Raw genomic sequence first — 22,614 nt, 5'->3', positions numbered from 1 at the left:
TTATTTTGCCAGAACGTGTTACAATGAGAATGCCAGTTCTGCATAAAATCAAGCTGCTTTTAAGCTTGTACACAGGACTGGATTGGCAAATCAACCCAACTCCACAAATTACAGTAAGCTATAGGGCTGGGCGATATGACCTCAAATCAATATCACAATTTATTGAACATCTTACATCGATTGTGATTAGTGACCGATTATTTTGGTTTTGGTTTTTGCCCTCATAGATCAGTGACAAGGTTTGTACTGTAAATATGCTCAACTATTAAAGCTGCGATATTTTTTCTAATGAAAGAGTTTATCTTATCTTTGTGACACACAGATTATTATCTTACTATAAAATTACAGAAACTCTGTCTGTGTGTCTGTTCCACATTTTTCTCCTCACTGACTTGGTCAATCCATGTGAAATTTGGCACAGTGGTAGAGGGTCATGGGAGGATGCGAATGAAGTAATATTACATCAATTGGCCAAAGGGGTGCTATAGCAAGTTTGCAATTTCAACCGAAACCAATTGAAATTGGCCGATTTGTATGAAACTCTGTGAACATAATCTAGGGACCAATATCTAAAACTTACTAAAACTGAGCTTCTATAAGGCAATGACTTTAACTATCTGCCTTTCAACGTGCTACCTCAACTACTAATGTACAGTTTTAGCCCACTAACTATCCCACTATTGGCAATGGTACTACTGTACTTTCAATAAAGCAATCTTCAAATTTGCAAAAACTCTGTCTGAATACATTGCTCTTCTTAATGGGTTCAGCTGACTATTTAATCTGCAGTTTCCTATGACCTGTATCCCAAACACACACCATGTGAAACTGTACGTGGGCAACTGTGCACTCAATGGGTATGGACTAGTTTATGATTATTTATTGAATACTTTGCGATGTAAATCAAAGCACACAACGCTTGAAATGAAAACGTCCAACAAAAAAGGTCACATTTTAGTTTTAATGTGAAAATCAAGTTCCCTTAAAACGCAGAAAATAAATAACTTGCATTTATTGCAAAAAAATCAATTCTTTTCAATATTTTCATGTCAGAACTAGAAAATAACTTGCATCTCTTGCTTTTTACGACATGAGTTGTACAGGTTTGGCACTGTAGTTTGGTAAAAAAATATTTCCGTGATAGCACAGTGTGTGTCCTCTGTCGAGGAATATAACGGCCAGCCCCAGTAAGCAAAATTTTGAGTTCGGATCAGTTATTGTCTCCCTAACTTAGGAGAGACTCAGCAGCCAGACACTTCTCTATTACCTGTTTAGGAGTGGCTGAAATTAGTTGGTCCACCTTAATAGTCCACAGTGCTCTGTCTCTTTCTAAGGGCCCTGCATAAAGGTTTTTTTGGGCAGCATGGGAGGTTTAAGGGGGTCTATAGTTGTCATTGGAAAATGTGCCAATACTATATGAGTGGCCACTGGGGGCTTCTTTCGCCCATTTTTTGCCCTCTTCTGACTGTGCATCTCTGATGATCACTCTGTTATATTTTTAGTCTGCTCTTCGTCTTTGAGTAAATGTTGCTAGTCATCAGATGTCATGCTCTCGTACGGAACAATGGCCAAACAGGGTTAATTTAACTGCATTTCCAACTACCATTCTTGTCAGAAGGATCTTTCTTACCCGGGGCACTTGAACTCAGCATGGTCAGCTTGTAAAACTGCAAACCCACAAAATATGTATAACTTGGGTTTTATTACAATTTAATGTTGGGAAATTGGCTCCATCTCTATTTGCAGTATCAAGTGTTTGTGCTGGCAGGTTGAGAGGTGAGATCAGGTCAGTAGTGGTGGGCCGGCCTGGCTTTAATATTCTGTTAGTCCTTTAGTATCTGCTCTCTATATTTAGTAGGAAAGTTTCTACCCTGGACCTGCTTTGCTTTGTCTCAATCACTCCGTCCCTCGCTGATGAATTTGCAGTCCTGTGAAATCCAGAACTTGAGCGAGTATTAAGACCTGAGGCTTTAAAAAACTTTTATAATTTATGCTCATCTCCGATCTTTCACTTACTCCCTCCACCTCTCTGTTTTCCTCTGTTCGGCGCTTGTGTGCAAATTGTGGTGTTTTGGATGCCGCCTCTTCACGCTCACAGGTGCTGACTGTTACTGTGAGATTGGCACAACAGGACCAGCAAAGTGCCCCACCATTAGCTTATTAGACAGCCTGGTCAACAGGAGTGACTGTGTGTGTGTGTGTGTGTGTGTGTGTGTGTGTGTGTGTGTGTGTGTGTGTGCGCGTGTTTGTGCTCTCTGATTCTGCCAGCTGGGGTAGATTTAGTCCCTAATCAGCATGTTGCAAACCTGTTCAAACTGGTTTAATGGCCGTTCGTACAGAAAATTGAACCGCACATAATTGAATTAGTCCAAATGCAGATGTGCAGTGGTATGTGTATTCGCATATAGTGTTTGCTCTAACCTACATGCATCATCTCCTTCGTTCTGACAGTGTTGTGAAAGCCTTTTATCGCATTAAAGCGCACAAAACTGATTTAAGATGTTTAGCCTGACACTTGTCTACTTGTACTTGACACAGTCCTGGCACCACTAGCTTCAGCCTGTGTTTCAACACCTACTCCTCTTGTGTTATCAATACACACATAAAAAGAATCAGTCTAAGAGAACTGAGAAATAAGCAGGGGTGGTTCACAAACATTTTAATGGAGGGGCCAGACTGGGGCACGGTTATGAAGAAGGGGGAGCTGTTGTACAGTGAGTAAAGATGTGTTGTAATTAGTTTATAGCAGTGTAGTATAGTAGTTTAGAATAAAATGAATGCTAAATAAACAACTTGAAACACTTCTATGAAATAACATCACTCTACAGCTGATATTTACTACTAACAGCCCAGAAGAGCAGCCACTCCATGCAGGCATTTAAAAGGTCACACTACTTAAAGAGATGCAAAACAGCTATAAGGGACACAGCCACAGCCAAAGGGTCAATATTTTGGTCCTTTTATGTCTCTTTGTGGAGGTCATTTTGTGTCTCTTTGTGGTCATTTTGTGTCTCTTTGTGGTCATTTTGTCTGTCTTGAAGGTTGTTTTGCATCTCTTTGTAGTGATTTTGTGTATCTTTGTGGTTATTTTGCATCTCTTTGTGGTCAATTTGTGTATCTTTGTGGTGGTATTGCATATCCTTGTGGTTGATGTCTCTTTGTGGTTGTTGAACATCTCTCTGTGGTCATATTATGTCTCTTTGTGGTTGTTTTGTGTATCTTCATGGTCACTTTGTATATCTTTGCGGTTGTTTTTTGTATATCTTTGTGGTCGTTTTATGTCACTTTGTGGTTGTTTTGGGTCTCATTTGGTCGTTTTGTGACTGTGTGGCTGTTATGTATCACTCACGCTTTGTGATGGTTTTGTTTCTCAGAGGTAATTTTGTGCTCTTTTGTGGTTGTTTTACATCTCTTTGTAGTCACTCGATGTCTATTTGTAGTTGTTTTGCATGTCTTTGAGGTCATTTTGTGTCTCTTTTTGCTAATGTTGTGTCTCTTTGTAGTTGTTTTGCATCTCTGCTAATGTTGTGTCTCTTTGTAGTTGTTTTGCATCTCTTTGAGGTCATTTTGTGTCTCTTTTTGCTAATGTTGTGTCTCTTTGTAGTTGTTTTGCATCTCTTTGAGGTCATTTTGTATCTCTGAGGTCATTTTGTGTCTCTTTTTGCTAATGTTGTGTCTCTTTGTGGTTGTTTTGTATCTCTTTGTGGTCGTTTTATGTCACTGTGGTTGTTTTGCGTCTCTTTGTGGTTATGTTGCGTCTGTGTGGTTTTGTATCACTTTTTTGTGCATCTTTGTGGTTGTTTTGTATCTCTTTCTAGTCATATTGTGGTCATTGTTATTTTACGTTGCTTTGTCATGGTTTTGTTTCTCTGAGGTAATTTTGTGCTTTTTTTGTGTGGTTGTTTTACATCTCTTTGTAGTCACTTGATGTCTATTTGTAGTTGTTTTGCATCTCTTTGTGGTCATTTTGTGTCTCTCCGTGGTTATTTTGTGTCTCTGTGTGGTTGTTTTTCCATCTCTTTGTGGTCGTTTTGTGTATCTCTGTGGTCATTTTGTGTATCGTTAAGGTTGTTTTGCATCTTTTTATGGTTGATTTATGTCTCTTTGTGGTTGTCGAACATCTCTCTGTGGTCATTTTATGTCTCTTTGTGGTGATTTTGTGTCTCTTTGTAGTCATTTTGTATATTTTCATGGTCATTTTGCATCTCTTTGTGGTCGTTTTATATCACTATGCGGTTGTTGTGTGACTCTGTGGTTATTTTGTATCACTTTTTTGTGTATCTTTGTGGTTATTTGTATCTCTTTCCAGTCATATTGTGGTCATTGTTTTATGTCGCTTTGTGATGGTTTTGTTTCTCTGTGGTCATCTTGTGTCTCTTTGTAGTTGTTTTGCATCTCTCTCTGTGGTCAGTTTATGTCGCTTTGTGTTTTTTTGGGTCTCTTTGCAGTCATGTATCGTTGTTGTTGTTGTTTTCCATCTCTTTGTGATTATTTTGTATCTGTGGCCACAAAGAGTTGTGGTCATTTTGCGTATCTTTGTAGTTAGGCTTGTTATTGTGTCTGTAGTTTTTTTTATTGATGAGCCAACAAGAAATATCACCATACATATGCCTCTGTGCAGCTGCCCACCCATGATACTCATAACAAACATCTACCTTCTTACTCTGGTAGGGGGTCATCAAAGGTGGCCAATCAGATTCCAGATTCCCCTCTGGGCCCGTCCCCTTAACACAAGGGTATATTGCAGTGAATCTGCAGGTTTTGCCTCTGTGTTCACGCTGTACAGCAGCATGGCTCCGTTACAGACCATCCTGTAACCGGAGAGTCACAGTTCACTGGCTCTGTGTGTCCTGGCAGAACACCCTGGAGCGAGACAATAAACCACACATAAGAAGTCGGTCTGCATAAGGCTGGCAGCCATCTGCCTGAACAGGAGGGGGAAAAAAAGAAATTTCTAGCCTTGTTTTGGCAGCAGAGGAGCTGTGAAATATGCCTTTCTGCAAAGCAGACAGACACTGACAAACAGGCTGACAGACAGACAGACAGACAGACAGATACACTGACACAAACACAACACAAACAGGCAAACAGACAGACTGACAGAAAAAGAAAAATAGACAGATGTCGGCTGTGACACTACAAGGGAAATATTTTTATTTGTTGTCTTTTTTCGCACATATGCGCACACAGTCGGTTAGAGTTACAGTAACAAGGTCTTATCAGTCACATGCAATGACAGGAAGCTGATCACAAACACCGCGGGAGTGAACAGCGTGTCAACATCTCTCGCTCTGTCTCATTGTTTTGGGTTAAGTTTCCATTTTGTTACTTAGCTTCTTTATTTCACTATTTTTAAACACACACAGACGCATATTCTCCATCAACACCTCCTCTGCTTTAAGGTCAAAGTTTTGTTCTTTTCTTTCCCAAACTTTCTCTTTTCATTTGTTTGTTGTCTCTCTAGTGCCCTTCTCTTTCTTTTCAATCTCTTTACCTCACTCAGATTGCCATTGTTTCTCTCTTATCCTACTCTCTATGCTATTCTCGCCCTGGCAATGCCCTCTTCTCATTTTCTCCCCCTCCCTGCGATCACGATACATCAATAAGAGGTTGTTGACGTTCAGTGAAACCAGTGGCCTTTAAACTGCAGGTCACAATCTTCGTCTCTTTGCCTTTCTGTCTTTGTCTGTCTGTCTGTCTGTCTGTCTGTCTGGTATTGTCTGGGACAAAGTCTCACTCTTTGGTTTCTCTTCCTATTTTCTAACGTAATCTCTTGTTCTCACTTTTTTTTTCTACCTCCTGCCCCGTCTCTCCTCTTGTTCTCTGTTCCCTCTCCCTTTCTCTGTCTCCACTGCATCTCCATGTTTCTCTTATTCTCTCCTCCTCATTTCCTTTGTGCGAGCGTTTCTCTCCCTGTCTCCCTCTCCCTGTCGGGTGTATTTCCTCTCCTCTCTGGAGGAATAAAACTTTTTGAAGTTCTACCAGAGGAGAAGCGCCTTCAGCCCTAATACACTTCATCCTGGTTACTGACGCTTACAGCATGGCCTACTATCGAGTGCCACAGTGCTTTGTGAACTTTACCAGGGAATTAAACATGAGCCGGCAACTCTGCCCAACACAGAGTCTCATAATTAGGGTCAGAAACTTGTTCTGATTGGGCCCAGTTGAAAAATGATAACAACCGGGGATTCATGAAGAAATACTGTATTAATATTATGGATCTGTTCTTTACTTAAATTCCTATTCTGCTAAATTGTTTGATTTTCCTCACAGTTTGCTTTAAATAACTGATCGTATGGTGGTCAGCTAACTGGTGACTGTGCCATGTGTTGTTATTTTCGTTGTAATGATGTTTGTTTTGATCAGTAATGTTGTAATGTACTGCAACACTCCGTTATTGTTAAATCTGATATTGCATCAACTTGTACATCACTGGCAGCCTCTGCAAAGGGACCACATGAAAATGAGCTTTTTAGTTATATGGTGCAAGACATATATGTATTCAACATATTCCCTATTAAATAAACACCCTCATAATGTAGCATCGGGCCGACTCAGACCAGGGTCCAACAACAGCACAGCTGTGTTCCATTGACTCTAATACAATCGTTTTAGATTTCGTGCATTTTCAGGCTGGTTTTGTGGATTTGGAGCTAAATGTTGTGTCTGGGGCACGTCGTGTATTAATGATACTCGTTACCTGGAGAGGTTGGAAAAAGATATACGTTTCTTCCCTGTTCCAAAACCAAAATCAAACCCTGAAAAGTGTAGGGTTAGCTAGCTAGCTACTGAAGATATAGCCTACTGAATGTATACACATGCTGCTTTTGCTTTTTAAGGATTATAACAGTGAATCAAAAAGGAGAACACCTGCACACTGTCTGCACTTGCAAAAAAAAGTTAAATGTATTAGGCTACAACATTTCAGTCATGGACCTTCATGAAACCTGCCTTTTTGAAACCTGCCTTTTACAAGACAGAGGTCAGTGTTAATGTTTTTTTCTCCCTGGCCGGGTTGGGAAGGTGGGTCAGAAATGTACTCATTGTCTTTTGCATTGTATCTTGAAGCAGAGGGGGTCGGTGTAAGAAGGGGTGTGCGGTTAGGTTTAGGAAAAAAAGGTACTTGGTTATAGTGAGTAAAAGATTGTGGATGTCACCAAAATGCTCTTGGCATAAACACGGGCAGAAGGACAGCAGCCAATGTTGAGTGCGTCAAGCGCATCCAGAAAGGTGCCGATGGGTCTCTTGTTGGTCTTGCGCACTTCTCTCCGAGACCAACATCTAGCGTTTGTTGGACCTATCCACCTCCCCTTTTGCCCACTCTGAGCGGACTTTTACACTCTTTAAACTACGCCCATTGCGTCTAATATTGACCTAGATGGGTTTACACTGAAGTTGGTCTCACACAGATGCTAACCAGTGTCTCCAGCATCATAATGAAGCCAAGGACACTGCCCATGTGGCATACTTTGACCCTCTGGGAGTGTGACCAGGCTGAAACTCCTGTTTTCAGCTCATAAATATCGTCTGTATGCCATTTCCTCATGAGTGTCTGATCCGCACTGAGCAAGTGCAACTCTCAACAGAGAAGAAGGCGTGATGTGTCACTCCTTAGCTGCTACTTCATCAGCTCTGGCAATGTGTTTAATTGTATTTTACCACTTGCAAGTTCAGGCAAGTAGGCAGCAGGAGTTAGCAGACCGATGTGATACTTTACTTGCGCGGGACGATCGGGCAGTCCTTACTGTTGAGCCCTGAAAAACACTCCTGATCAAGATACGCACAAAAAAAATAAGACAGATAGCACAAAACATGCTTCAAATTCAGACACAAGACAGAGTTAGGGTTAAATGTAATTATCGTGCACAAACTGTGTCATGAGTTTTCTAATCTGAAAAGTCAATTATACAAGATGGTAGAGAAATGTGGTGTTTTTATTAATGCCCTCAGTTGACGTTTTTAATATCGATGTTGCTCGCAGCATTTTTCACCAATAAGGGTCAAACTTGCAAACTTCATTTCTGCCAATAAAACATACTCATCTCGAAGTAGAAGCCTGAACACACACAATATTCAGGACACCTTATCAACATTATCAGGACATTACCTTGTAATGAGTTGCAGCCCTGTTTTCAACCCTTCAATTTTCTCTATCTTAATAATTCTAATATGATAGTGTAATAATCAAACTTGTCTGCTTCTGTTTATGTCCATCTCCTGCTCTGTGGTTGGTATGGATTTAATAAGGAAAACTGGTTATCTGGGGTCACATTGTTTATGTAGTTCATGAAAGTATAATAAAAATAGAGGAGAAAAATGAAGCAGTGACAGCAAAGTCCAATCTGTGCAATATTCATTTATTAAGCCAAGCTTCCAGTCAAGGACCAGTCTCATACATTTCTCATGTTTGGAATTATATTAGGTTTAGAGGCGAGGCTGAGAGACTCAACAGGTCTACTTTAGAGGTAACGAAAGTATATCTTTTGGCCAGACTTGGCCATAGTTTAGGGATGTTACAAATCAGGTACAAGTTTCTCTTTCTTTACCCATTCACAATTAGCTGGCAATATTATTTGGTAATACAGCTGCAGCAGTCTAAAATAAAAATGTGTGACCTTCTGGATAAAACTGAGATTTAGATGTCTGATATCTCAATTGTAAGAGGGACCGCATCAACGCTTTTCCTATTCATCACTGTCAGAAATCAATCTGGCTTTGTATTCGCTTGTGAGAGTAGCCTACCGGGGTCCTTGGAGAATAGGTTATTGCGTCAAACAAGTCTATTTTGGATCAGCTGTCTTCATGTTGTCAGGTTCAGGCAATAAATTAAGAAAAGCTGGCATCTTGAGAGTGTTTGGGTCACTAGGTGTCGAACAAGGTGTAACAGGGTTTCGTCTGTGTAGCAATTAAAATAATTATTTCATCAAGTGAGCATGAGGTGGCCTTAACCCTGGAGCAGCACCCTGCAACATTAACCAACATTTGTGTTTCACATTTCTCAAATGAAACTGGAAGTAATTTATTATGAAAGTCTATCAAAATAAAGACTAAGAACATCTTTATATGACTTACATGATGATAACTGGAAAAGTTTCCAGATAATGTTTGACAAGGTCAAGTTCTATGCAACTTGGAAGAAATTCAATTTAAATGTTTTCACAATGGTTCGCAGTGCTTTTGTACAGAAGTTGAATATGAATATAGTGAAACTAAATTGTGTGAGCCAGGAATTATTTTTTAAATTTGTCAAGATGTTGTTTGAGTTTTGGTTAATTTTTTTTAAATTAATGCGACCCTGGGTTACATTATCGCTCATATCTAAGTGAGCACAAAGAATGACAATGATGACAATCAACCATATATTGCAAAAGTACAGGAGCCAAGAAAGGCCAGCCTCTCAATTATGTTTTAAATTCCATTATCTCAAGATAACAAGATAATAAACCTGTTATCACGAGAAAACAAATGGTTGTTTCATTTCGTTTCGTTGTGTTGTGAAAATTAGCTTTTTATCTTAAGATAACGAGACAATTACAAAAAGCTAGTTTCCTCTTATTAGGCTTCTTAATGTTTATCATAGACCCAAGGCCTGTACTACGAAGCAGGATTTGGAGTTAGCGAGGTAACTTCAGTGTTAACTCTGGGTTTTTAGTACTACGAAGCTGGTTCTCTTTTTTTTATTTCGGGATAAATTACCGTGGTAACTTGTGCTAAACAGCTAACCTGCTCTGGAGCAGGTTAACTTCAGGGTATCGGATCACAGTCTGTCAACACCCCGACCTCTGACCAATGAGATCACTGAAGAATAAAGTATCCATGGACAAAAGTTCGAAATCTCAGGTGAAAAAGAGGTGCCCCGTTCTGTACCATCCCCATTTTTGGTCACCTCTCTGGACGGAGCAGTGAGTCACAACAACCCTGCCCCCACGTTTAAGAGTACTGTTTGCGGTGGAAACGCTAGAGTCTAGGTACCATGTCTGAAGGGTTACTTTTGGTTCCAAAGGCACCATACCGAAACTGTTTGGTGGAAACGGGGCTATATAGCCTGGTGATACCTACACGTAATGTGAGTCTTGGCCAATGTTACATCCCATGCCACCAACATTTTACTTTCTCACAGCCGCAGACACTTTTGTTACTGTTTCATGTTTCATCTCATATCATACGAAGTACTTCATTCATGGTTCTGATAATGTTGCTCATAAACAACACCTCGCCTCTTTCACATGAACGCGCTTGTGGCTGGATAGGAAAACCCAGAGTTGACTGAACTAGTTGATAACCAGCTTTGTAGTACCGGTTATCCAGACAGCCAATGTTAGGGTCATTCAAGCCAGATAACTAAAAGATATCCTGGGTACATTGAACTGGCTTTGTAGTACAGGCCTCAGGAGTGCCATGCCAGCATGTATAGATGGCGTCCTAACAAAATGCAGCAACCCATTAAGGCTGAAACACTTAGGCTAGATCACATGAAATGGTAATGGTAATGAAGTTCTCTGCCGTTCTCAGTTTTCGTACTTTTGCATGGTTATTTTGTCATTCTTTGCACTGGGACATGTGTGATAATGTGACCCTGGGTTACATTAATTAAAAAATTTCAACCAAAATTCATCCATCATTTTAACAAATGAAAAAAAACCACATCCTCCTGGCATTGCAATATTGCTACTCACATAATATAGTTTCATAAAGTTTGAGGGAATATAACTTGTTTTTGTGCTTCTGATGTAATTTTAAATACAAACCAGCACAAATGCCCCTGATGCAAGCTGAGCCGCATGTGTCCATCAGTTTCTCGCCAATATCACAATATGACTACCAGGGGTTCCATACAGAGATTAGTCGCCTGGAGACTCAGCCTTATTAAAAAACTACTAGAATTATTTATAAAACTCATCAACAGGCTTAGCTTGGCATTAGGGACTTGGAGAAAGTTTGAATTCATAAACATCGAGTATCCCTGGCGATTCATAAAAATCAGTGCCATGGAAAAAAATACCATCTGCCTCTCTGTTGAGACAGAATATCTCTACAATGTCCTGGGTGTTATCAGTTTCCTCTGCAGGACCTTCTCTGACACTCTGCTACATCTTGATCACAGTCCACCTGCACACCATTATGCATAGATTGAGTTTAATATGTTAAACTCAATTACGGTCGGTTAAGAGCAGCACCGTGGCATTGTGAGTGTAAAGTGTGTCCCTTAAATGGAGCTGCCCTGAAGCCGCCGTGACTGCTGGATTTCACCTCTGGGGTTTGGTAGAATATTACAATTACATTTCCGTTGTCAGCCAACTCCATCTCCATTCAGAGGGCAGGGCGATAGTAATCTGACTCTGTCACAGTGGTAATCTCTGCCACGGGAACTTCATAAATCAGCTCTAATTAAACAGGCGGCAGATTTTGCGTGACGGGGAGCAGTTACTGTTGTTGTTACTGAATAAGAGCAGCTCAGTTTAGTCTCAGATAAGGTCCCATTCAGATAATCTCTCTGTAGAATGAAAAATGTTCTCAGTATTAGCATGAAGACGGAAACAAACTCTGCTTACATATCAAAGCAGTGTGTCTTGACTGATTGTTGTAGATCAGATGAATCATATGGATGTAGAAATTATATGTTGTACAGGATATGATTTACATTTAATGTCAAGCTTTCCGTTTATTCAGACATACACAATTTATAATGATAGTGGTGGCAAATGAATAATGGTCTTGAATTTTAAAAGTTAAAGAAGCTGTATGCAACATTCAGAGCATATCAATGATCCAGAGTCAAAGCTGCACACAGCTCTCAACACAGAGGTGGCTAACAGCTCGTGGTGCTAACAGTGCAAACAGTGTCAACAGCACGGACAGCGCTAACAACAGCAACAGTGCTAACAGAGCTAACAGTGGTAACATGGAGGGGATCAAGGTTAGATGTTATACTTTTGCAGTGACGGCATTTAGTCTCATGGGTTGCTACGTTAGCGGTAACCGCTGTATTACTAAAGTTCAGAGCAGTAGCAATTAGCTAGCCAGTGGGACAGTAACTTTAACCTAAGCAATCTTGTCTGGCCAATGGATTTTGTCAGCCAAAATAATAAATGTTGCTTATAGATTTAATCAGCAGTTGATAGCTAGCGTAAGCTAATGCTGACACTAAAACTAAAAAAATCCTGAACGAAAAGTTAGCCTCCTCACCACTTAATGGTTTTGATGCAGGGTAAAGCTATAGTTAGTCCTTGAATAAGGTTAAAGTATAATAAATAGAAATAAAGTACAAATGTTTCCGCTAGGTTATGTGGAATAAGCTAGTTAGCCAGGCGTGCTAACATTGGCAGCTTAAGAAGAGCAGATAAACATGAATCCTACCTCCATGTTTTTGTTGTTGTGTTTTTGGTTTTGTAAAGTCTAAATAAAAGACACCACTGTCTAAACTACTGAGTTACCAATTATACTTCTCTCTTTTTACCTGATAGTCTGAATGAGTCACTGAATTCGCAGCTAGTTCTTTTTAAAGAGGTCTAAAAAGTAGCTAAATCTAGCAAGAAAGTCACCAAGTTGGCTGCACCGAACCTATAATTCAGCAAATGTACCACTATCTAACGCAAATTTGGATGGAGTGTAAACTTTCCCAATCCAAATACAGAAAAGGATAGAGCCTTGGGAATAACACTAGGCTACTAGGAAGTAAGCTAGTTAGCCAGGCATGCTAACATTTGCAGCTTATGAAGAGCAGATAAACACAAATCCTTTACCTCACCTTTTTGTTGTTGTTTTTTTGGTTTTGCAAAGTCTAGATAAAAGACACCACTGTCGAAACTACTGGGTTACCAAATATAGCTCTTATTAGTTAGTGAAAATTAGCTTTAGAGTGTTCCTGGGATTACATTTTTCTGTAGGCTGATGCAGTAGTTAGCATCGCACTGGTTCCCTTTTCAAAACGCTGATGGAATTTTTAGATGAAATTTTGCTGAAAATAAGCTTGTTTATGCTACCTAAAAGTTAAAAAAAACCCCCCCACCACTTTCATGAACATTGAAGCCTAAATGCAATCACCAGAAGTAAAAAGCTAACGTTGGGCTATGAACGAACAACACTACGGTTGCATGACCTAGTGTTACCACCATAAAAAGACATTTAGCCAGCTGATAGCAACCACCTTTTTCAAGACACATAGAAGCTTCAAAATTCATGAGTGGGGTATTTACTGACATATTTTATGTTATTAACAAAAAGAGAAAGTGTCTTTAGCTTGCGGTAACCACAGACCTTATTTCAGGCATTTAACCAAGAACCCATTGAAAAAAAAACCCATCAACTTTGAGACAAGGAAACTGTGAGTGGTAAAATGCTAACTCATTTCCTGGGTTTAAGAACACTATGGTTACTAAACTATGATTGAACCATTTCTGTTCAGGGGCCTGATTCAGTTAATAGTGCCACTGGATCAGAACACTGTTATACAGCTTTTGTTTACGCAGTGTACACAGTGGACTGTTTAGATGGTTAGTAAGCAGAGGTTAAAGAAGCTAATTTGTATCCAGACGTTTAGTTCAAATCCCAAACTGGCTGGGAAGATGGTAGATGGGAAAAAGTGTGACCTACCACACACATAAACACCCACTTAGACAAACACTATCCTTTGAGCGTCTGTGTTGAAGAGCTGGAAGATGTTTTCTCTTACAGGTCATCACACTTTGTGCGAGTAAGTGGGCAGTAATGAAGCTGGATGGGCTTGAGCTGCATTACCACAAACCAATCAAAGACCAATTTACAGACATGTACACAAACAGTCTCAGACGCTACCCTAAATATGTCTTTGACTGTGAACCTAAAAGAAACCTATTTTCCCAATAGCTGTACATGCACTCCTTATAAAATGTTGTTACTCTCAACATAAGCACACACACATTCACATATCTGCTCTATGTATTTCTCTGACTCTCTCTTCTGTATAGCATCCTTCAAGACGTCTAATGCATTATCAACTGTGTCAGATCTTCCGCTGCAAGATCTGAGATGTTGTTGCCACTGCGGGTATTTTACATTGCACAGAATATTTCCTTCTCTATCATCATCCACAGGTTTCTATATTTCCCATTGTGGTGGCAATCCCTGTGAAACGATCATTTACTTTGATGCACGAGCACAAAGATTGATCAAAGATTTCGGATTGGTGACGTGAAGTGCATTCACAAAATGAACACTGAATGCCATCTGAGCATTAGATTGCGAGGGCACCTCACCTTGGGGATGTAATGGAGTGCACTGTCAACACAGAAAGCACATTTCCATTCAAAGCTTACTTCTGTCGGGATGGGCAGGGAACATACAATTCTGCTACATCAAACTCTGTATTACTGCTGCTGTTTCTTTTAGTGGCAGATGTCATCTTTTGAGTATGTTAATGGATGCTTCCACATCACTGTTTGCTGAGAGCCAGAGCACAGGTGCCGAAGCCCGAAAAAGGAAGTACTCGAAAATGACTGCTTTCAGTGTTGCATACTGCGCTGACGAAAATGAGGTGAGTGATTGTGACTGACCTGTGTTTATATTCTCTCCTCCTCTCTCTGCAGCTGGATGCTTGGTGAAGCATGGTGGTGAAGATGGTTAGAATGCACTTAATGGGGCCACTGTCACGGGGCCGGGTCAAATGGCCGAGCATAATGGGAACAGGAGTCCTTTATCTGCTGCTACTATCAACTTGTCTCGGCCAAGACACAGAAGGTAAAGGCAGTCTCCATCATCCCCCTCCTTATCCATGTCTTTTTTCAGCCACTCTTTCTGTCTTTGTCTTCATCTTTTCTCTCTGTTTTATAATTGAGAGTGGAATCCAGGCCGTTCGGCGGGGATTTAATATCAGGGTCGTGCACGTGGCTTTTCTGACTTCAGGCTTATCTTGGGTAGTCAGCCCATCTCAGTCAGCTTCAGTGTGGCACAAGATTTTCCTGATTCATTATTGATCCTGAGATGATTGAAGATGAATAGTGCTTTGTTTCGACAGCCACAACACAATTTGTCAAAGGGTGTTATGATGGTGATGATGATGATGATAAAATAGTGCCTTTTCCTGTTCTTGTTCCATTTCACATGTCTACCATTTCTACTGGGGCCAAACTTAAAGGTCTAGTGTGTAGTATTTTGTGGCATCTAGAGGTGAGTTTGCTGATTTGCTGAACAACTGAATACCCCTATCCACATGCCAATTTTTTTGTAGTAGGAGGCAAGGACATGGTCCGTAGTACTCTTCCTCTGATTGGCTAGTACTAGTTCAATCAGGAGAGACTCATTTTTCAAAGTAAAAAGAATATTTTTTAACATGTGCACATAAGAATGAAAAATATGGTAAGCCTTTGGCGATTAGACCCCATCGAGATGGTATGATTAAAGGAAAGTGATGAATCCATAGGTGAATAGGGAACCCCCCCCGGGATCTAGACACTGGTGGTGGTAGAGGTGAAGATGAGATAAGAAGAAGATGGAGAAGTGCCAATGATCTGGATGAGTAGAGGAATGAGCCTTTGTTGAGCTTGTCCTGGACTCTGGATACGATGGCTGGAGGTGAACAGGGTGGAGGAAGGTGCAGCAATTCTGCCTAAAATGATGGCTGACAGCAGCAGAGGAGAGAGCAGATGTAAAATTTTGCTAGCCTGGTTCCAGACCATAGACCCCGCCCACTCAACTGAGTAGGCTTGCATCTCTGGTCTGGCATACTGCAATGAATTTGCGATTTATCTCGTCCAAACGATGGATGGACCAATGAACGCCAGGGGGGCGGGGGGTGGGGAGGTCTAGTGATTGGCCAATTAGCGCCACGCTAATGGCGACCGCTACAGATCCTACAGACCACATTAACGATGCTATCGAGGTATTCGCTACAGATCCTACAGACCACATTAACGATGCTATCGAGGTATTTTGCCACTACTCGCGTTAATCGAGGACCAAATTAAGGAAGCTGCTAAACTGGATTTAACGGCGATGCAGCTGGGCGTGCACGACGACGGAGACATTTTAAATGGGCAATGCTTGCTTGTTTTCAGCACCCCAGAGGCATGGATACTAATGACGTCCGATTCTGGGTGAGTCGTTGATCACTACTGATTGGTTAGGCAAAAATCAAATTCCCTCCCCCTTGTAAATCGCCTTCAATGGAGGCGATGTCAGACTGAAGGTTCTGGGAGCTTCAGTCTGACACTCAGGCTAAAATTTTGCAGTAGCGTACTGATTGGCTGATAGAGATCCTGACAAAGTTTGATTGGATAACTAGAAGAGTGACCACCCATAGTCAGCTGATTAGAGGAAGCAGTGAGAGTGAGATGGAGAGAATTGTGAATGGATGAGCACAAAGAAAGTCTTCCTGATTAAACTTAGGCTGTGAGTCATTTGCCTTCGTTGGTTGGATTGGTTAGATATAGGCATGTGAATTGAGGTTGGTTAGCGTAATAATTTCAGAGTATGCCAATCAATGGCAGAGTAAAGCAGAGTAGAGCCAGTCATGCCTACGGCATCCAAAAAATAAATAAACTTGCTACCCTCATCCCTCCCGTTCCAAGCGTGTAGAATAACCTCTGGTGGTCTTAAGGTAATGCAATAATGAGAACAGGTTCATTACCTGTTCCTGCACCTTGTTTGAATTGTTCAGAGCATTTCGACCAAAAATATATTGGTTCAGAGCCTAAAAAGTTGGTTCCCAGCTGGAACCAAAAAATAGCAGGTTTTTCTTAACCTGAAGTGCAAAACTGTGACATCATCAGTTGGTGTGTCATAGTCTACACTTTGGAAAGAGTTATGCACTCAATAGTCTTCTTCGTCTTCTTATCATTAACAGTTGGTTTGTGCTTGTTATTTGGTTAAAAACAAGGATCTTTAACAACATAACAAAAGCTCACAGGTAATCAACGCAATGTGCCATCTTGCTACCACTGTTTACTCCTTTTGTGCATTGTGTAGCGCATCCTGTTGGTGACATCCTTGATTACAATGGTTCTTATCAAACCTGGTAGAAACACAAGCTGGTTCACTAGATAGTACCAACGTCCAAAGAGTCCTGAAGTTCAATAACCATAGCTAATTTGGTGGAAAAAGGGTATGTTTGGTTTGACAATTCTGGGCTTCTGTTAAAATATGGCAGGCTCCATGGAAGAGGACTGCAGGAAGTTAAACTGATGGACCACAGGGATAACAGAAAAAGTGCGCACATACAGTAGATACAATATTCTCTGTAACCTGTAAGTTGATGGTAACATAATGCAACGCAATTATTGTCTCAGATGCCACCGTTCTAATCAATGACGGATGAAAATGTGCTGGTGAGAAACCATGTGTGTCCACTGCTAGCTCACCTAGCACCACTGAGCTAGCTAACCTTACAGCTCAACCAAGTAGAACGCCATTAGTGTTTACATGTGGCACTGTCAAAAGCACGAGCCTCTCGCCCATTAGTGAAGCACGCTTCCTTCTGTGCAGTGATACGGTTTGCGGTAGAGCTTAGATCAGGCCCAAAAAATCCAGCCCGACCCCACCCAAGCCCGAGCATGTTCTGTCCGAGCCCGGCCCGGCCTGTCTCTTTAACTGTAATTTTGAGCCCGAGCCCGGTTTATACCCGTCTTTTTTTAAGGATACGAAGGTGGACATCGAAGGCTGACTCTCGTCTTTCTTTCCATGGCAAGACTTCGTCATGTGCCTCTTAAGTGTCAAGGTCCCCGTTTCATGTATGCGGCCAGTGGCACCGTCAAGGGGCCCCCCCAGGTGTGATAAGTAGTTGGTTCCATAGCCTAGGTCTATTATGGGGCTATCGGGCTCAGGCAAAGAATCTAAGCTCTAGTTTGCAGGTAAAATTTGGTAGAAAGAAAATTGTTCCTACTACCTGAAACTGCGCACAACAAGTTCTGTGGATTATCTTAAATAACAGGGACAAGATTAGGGTTGCAGCGATATATCGTTGTCAAGGTATACCGTGAAATAAGTTGAAGGTTATCATACCATGTACATATCTACGCTTATCTACGACACTGGAAAAAAATGCAACTGGATTTTCAAAGAGGAGACTTTTTACACATACTTGCCTTGACAAAATGGTTTCAAGTTTTAATTACAGTAATGAACCGTTTGTCGACCAAAATTAACCCTTCCATTTTCACGCCTTTCAGGGTCATTCTGATTGATAATGATATAAATTATTTAATATCATGATACCGTGAAACCGCGATATTTTCTGAGGCGGTTATCGTACCTTGAACATCTCATACCGTAGCAACCCTAGTTTGATTTCTGGAAAGAGAGGTTTTTGAATTTTTTAAATGTATCTACTATCTAGTATCTAGTTCCATTATATTCAAGAGAAAGCAGGCATCTCTATAGCCGATATCCCCAACACTCAAAAGCTCACACCTAAACAATCTCGACTGACAAGTAGGTGAAAAAAGTAGATGAGAATAAAAACATCAGTTTATGATTGAGCGGTGAACTGTATGTTATAATTATTAGTTTTAGTGTCTTGGAATATCAAATTGTTTCTTCTCTCACTTCACAATGTGAGAAGAATCTGCAGGTAATTTGATAATAAGAATATTAAACAGGGGGGAAAAAATGTGCCAGGGCTATTTTAGTGTTGGAAAAACACCCACGTTCATATTGCCCTGAACTGAGAGCAAACTGAAGCAAGGTAAGACAGAAATTAAGTCATCACTGATGGGAGAGCTCAGCATAATACTCTCTTGACTTTCTGCTCGATTTGTCAGAATATTAATATTCCATTTAACTCTTAGTCCTTGCGATTTATCTGGTTGGCATTTAGCTGACAGGGCTCTGCAGCCAAAGGTGAATGTCTGTGTGCGTGTACATTTCTGTGCAGAGGTAGAAGGCGAGCATCATCTCGGCTTTTTTATTGTGAATTCAGTGAAGTATACAAATAATTCAGATCTCCCTGGACCCATCTGTCTCTCCTCTTTTCTCCTCATCACACTTGTCCACCTGCATTCATTTATACCTGTGAAACTATGTTTCCTAAACAGGGTCTCACAAACAGGATTGCAGGTCTTACTCTGGCAGATCTGTACATAACAAGAATAGTAGGTTTTAATGAGCCTGGATTTTCCCCGGCTTGACAGACAATATGTTACTCAGTTTGGGTCCCATCATGACATTGGTGTGTTTTTAATGAGTCCCAGGATGAGCAGTTGATTTTAGCTGTTTGGACCCCCACATGACAAGAGTGCTGGTATGTTTTAATTAGCCTGGGTCCCAAGGTACGGTAAGACTATATTTACTCAGTTTGGGTTCCCCGAGTGACAAGAGTATATTTTTAATGAGGGTGTGAGACCACACAATGTGTCAAATCAGGCTTTCGGGCTGAAAGTTTAACAGCTACCAACCCTTTTACTCCCGTTTGTTTACCCCAAAAAACCTGTCATGACTTATAAGCAATTAAGCTCATAATGTTTTAATGCTCATTACCGAGTTTGACTTGTAGCACACGTCTCGCGTGCTCTAGCTATTGTTGCATTCCTTAACGTTACTGAATGTTACTCGGGCTGAAAGTAGCAGACTGAAATGCAAACCCTCTGCTCTGCTGAATTCCTGTACTCGACTCTGATTATGAATTCATTTGAAGCCCGCGGTGTGTAGGCGGTGCTTCACTGGTTGTTTTAATTGAATGTGACTTATCTGCGAGTATGAACAGGACACAACAGAAGGCATGAAAAGAGTTATGCTTGAGTCGTCGTCGTATATTGAGTGTGATGTGTGTGTGTCTCTGCATTCAGGCTGCTGTGAGTGTATCCCTATGCACCTGCGTGATTGTCTATGAGAGTTCCTGCATGACAATGAAACGGGTCTGTGTGTGTGTGTGTGTGTGTGTCATGACATGCCTCTGATTATGTGGCACAGCTGCAGTGAGTTAAATGATAAGAGTGCTTGCCAAAAAGAGAGAATAATAACGCCATGTGAACCAGATATTACCAGATAGCTCCTCTCTCGGCGTGACTTTTTCTCAGGCCAGCCAGCATTGTGCAGGATGTTCTGCAAAAGGACTCCGACTCTATGTAAATGACAGTTCCTAGCGTGACTGTGACCCTCTCCCAAACCGATTCCTACTCACTAGTCCTTCACTACGGAGTGTCACTCTGAATGAACTCACTCACAGCTGTGTAGGGCTCTCTGCATTGAGAGGGAGGGTATAAATAAACAGGTGAATTGTGGGTCACATTCATCACCATCTACAATAAGCAGGAAACATCCGCTACTATAGATACTGATGGACAGCATACTCATACAGCTGTTGACATATATCTCCTATTATTCAACACCATGGCTGAAACAATAGACTGAGTCACAATGACAATACACTAACAACTTCAGTCACTTCCAGGTAGTCTACTGGCAATTCATTTCAATTGTGAAGATGTGAAACTGGCAAACTTTTTTATTTCTGTTGTGACTTTCAGCTGTAACTGTAATGTTTAAAGATATATAGTCTAATATCAATAGATATATCAGTCTAGATGTACACTTCATTTCAGTATTTTCACCATGTTACCTGGCACACTAACCAATCGAGACTGTGGTAGACCAGCAACTCCAGGGGCACGTTAAATCTCAAAACTGTGTGCATCATTTTGCTACAGTCTTTTGTTTGGTGGATGTGTCAGAGGTGTATCTCATCAGCAGGGATGTGTACATAAACTAAATTCTAGTGGATCTTTACATATTGTTCATACAGTTTTTATTTCACACTCGGCACAGTGGTACAGTGGTTAGCATTGTCACCTCACAGCAAGAGGGTATCTAGTTCAAACCCCAGGGTTGGAGAGCCCTTCTGTGTGGCATTTGCATGTTCTCCCCGTGTCAGCGTGGGTTTACGCCGGGTGCTCCGGCTTCCTCCAACAATCCAGAGACAAACAGGTTAGGTTAATTCGTGACTCTAAATTGCCCGTAGGTGTGAATGTGAGTGTGAATGGTTGTCTGTCTCTATGTGTCAGCCCTGTGATAGTCTGGTGACCTGTCCAGGATGTACCCTGCCTCTGCCCAATGTCAGCTGGGATAGGCTGGCCCCCGCGACCCCAACAGGATAAGCAGCTATGGAAATGAATGAATTTTACACTTGCTTTTGGCAATGTAAATGTGTGTTTCCCATACTGATGAAGTCCCTTTGAAAGGTGCTGAATTCAACCCTGGCGTCTTAAATTAAACTTTTGTCTACGTTTTTTGGGCTGAATGCAGCCCATTGTTCTGCTAAGTTACATTACTGTTTTGTCAGTGGAGTCTGGTGGCTTTGATAAAATGGCTTCAATTCCCTGTCAGAAAAGGCTGTCTGAATGTTAAGTGGTGAAAATATTGCGTAAAGCTGCATAAAACTGTGTAAACTTAAATCGTTAGCGATTTTATTTTTTTAGGTGGCTAAATTCTGGCTGATTCAGTCTATCAGCATGTTGAATGTCTTTCCTTCCTCCTTATCTGACTTCTGTTAGCCCATTGCTACTTTTCTAGGCTGATCGATTGGTGGACTAGCATGAAACCCTCTACAGAAATGTATATCATGTCACCTACAGTGTTCCTACACTCAAATACAACTCACAGGAGCATTTCCTAAATTAGTGCCCTCGCTGAACCTATGGAATCATTTGTTTCCCACTGAAGGAGTAAATGACCATTAACGGTCGCTGTTTTTCCATGTGATTAACATTGTGAAGTGGTCGCAGATTGGTTTAGGCACCAAAGATACTTGGTTAAGTTTAGGAAAAGATGGTGTGGATTTAAGGTTCTGTATGAGACATTTAGAGCATTAACATAGCAGAAAACTGGTATTTGCTATGTAGCGATATGGTGGAGTAATGGCGTCCTGAGCAGAGAATGAAGTCACACTCCCTCCATGTGTGTTGTAATCTGAGCTTCTCTGTGGTTTCACCTTTGCGTCATCATAATTACTACAGCCACTAGAGGTTGTGGCCTAACAGTGGACGTTAATATTGGTCGTAATAAGGTGCTTGCACTGTTTGGGAAAGGCGGTGTTGTAAAAGTACATAGAATAAAAGATTAACATACATAAAGTATTATTAATGATATAGCAAGTCAGAATTTTAATTTACATGATGTTTTTTCTCTATCATCCAGCACTCACACCTTTGATTAAGTCAGTACTTATTGTAAGTGTTGTACGCTTCACTCCACACTAGCTGGTCCTTAATATGGTGAACCCTCCATGGGAATGGTGAAGCCAACAGATGGGGTGAAGGTATTGGGGTCTTGTTGTCATTGAGCGTATGCATTAATTGTCCGTCAGATGTCACATATAGCAGATGGGGCGAAGAGTATTTCCCCCCAGACCTCTGAATCACTGCCCATATCTTTTTTTCTGCTATTCAAAGAGTGAAAACTGAATGCTCTAATTTCAGTTCTTCATAAAACTTGCTTATATTTAGGCTACAGACGCACCGATAGGGATATTTTCAACTGATACCGATAATGGGTAATTACTAGGGATGCACCAAAATGAAAATTTGTGGCCGAAGCCAAAGCCAAATAATATTAAACGCTTGGCCAAATACCGAGTACCGAATACCGAATATCGTTGTTTAGTTTTTCATTAGTTTTTGCAGGTGAACCCCCTCCAGATTAGTGTTGTCA

The 22,614-nt window shown here is 41.0% G+C and overlaps 1 protein-coding gene across 1 annotated transcript in view; it reads left to right on the top strand.

The window, feature by feature from the left end:
* LOC126400092 (protocadherin-15-like) overlaps positions 1-22,614 on the top strand; it is a 356,244-nt gene that overhangs the window by 43,064 nt on the left and 290,566 nt on the right. Inside the window, exon 2 of the mRNA XM_050060553.1 lies at positions 14,565-14,715. Within this exon, the coding sequence (XP_049916510.1) occupies positions 14,583-14,715 (133 nt within the window). The 5' untranslated portion in view covers positions 14,565-14,582. The remainder of the gene's footprint in view (positions 1-14,564; positions 14,716-22,614) is intronic.

The sequence above is a fragment of the Epinephelus moara genome, chromosome 13, assembly GCF_006386435.1.
Source record: "Epinephelus moara isolate mb chromosome 13, YSFRI_EMoa_1.0, whole genome shotgun sequence".
In the NCBI taxonomy this organism is placed as follows: Eukaryota; Metazoa; Chordata; class Actinopteri; order Perciformes; family Serranidae; genus Epinephelus; species Epinephelus moara.
This window is presented reverse-complemented; position numbering and strand designations above follow the sequence as displayed.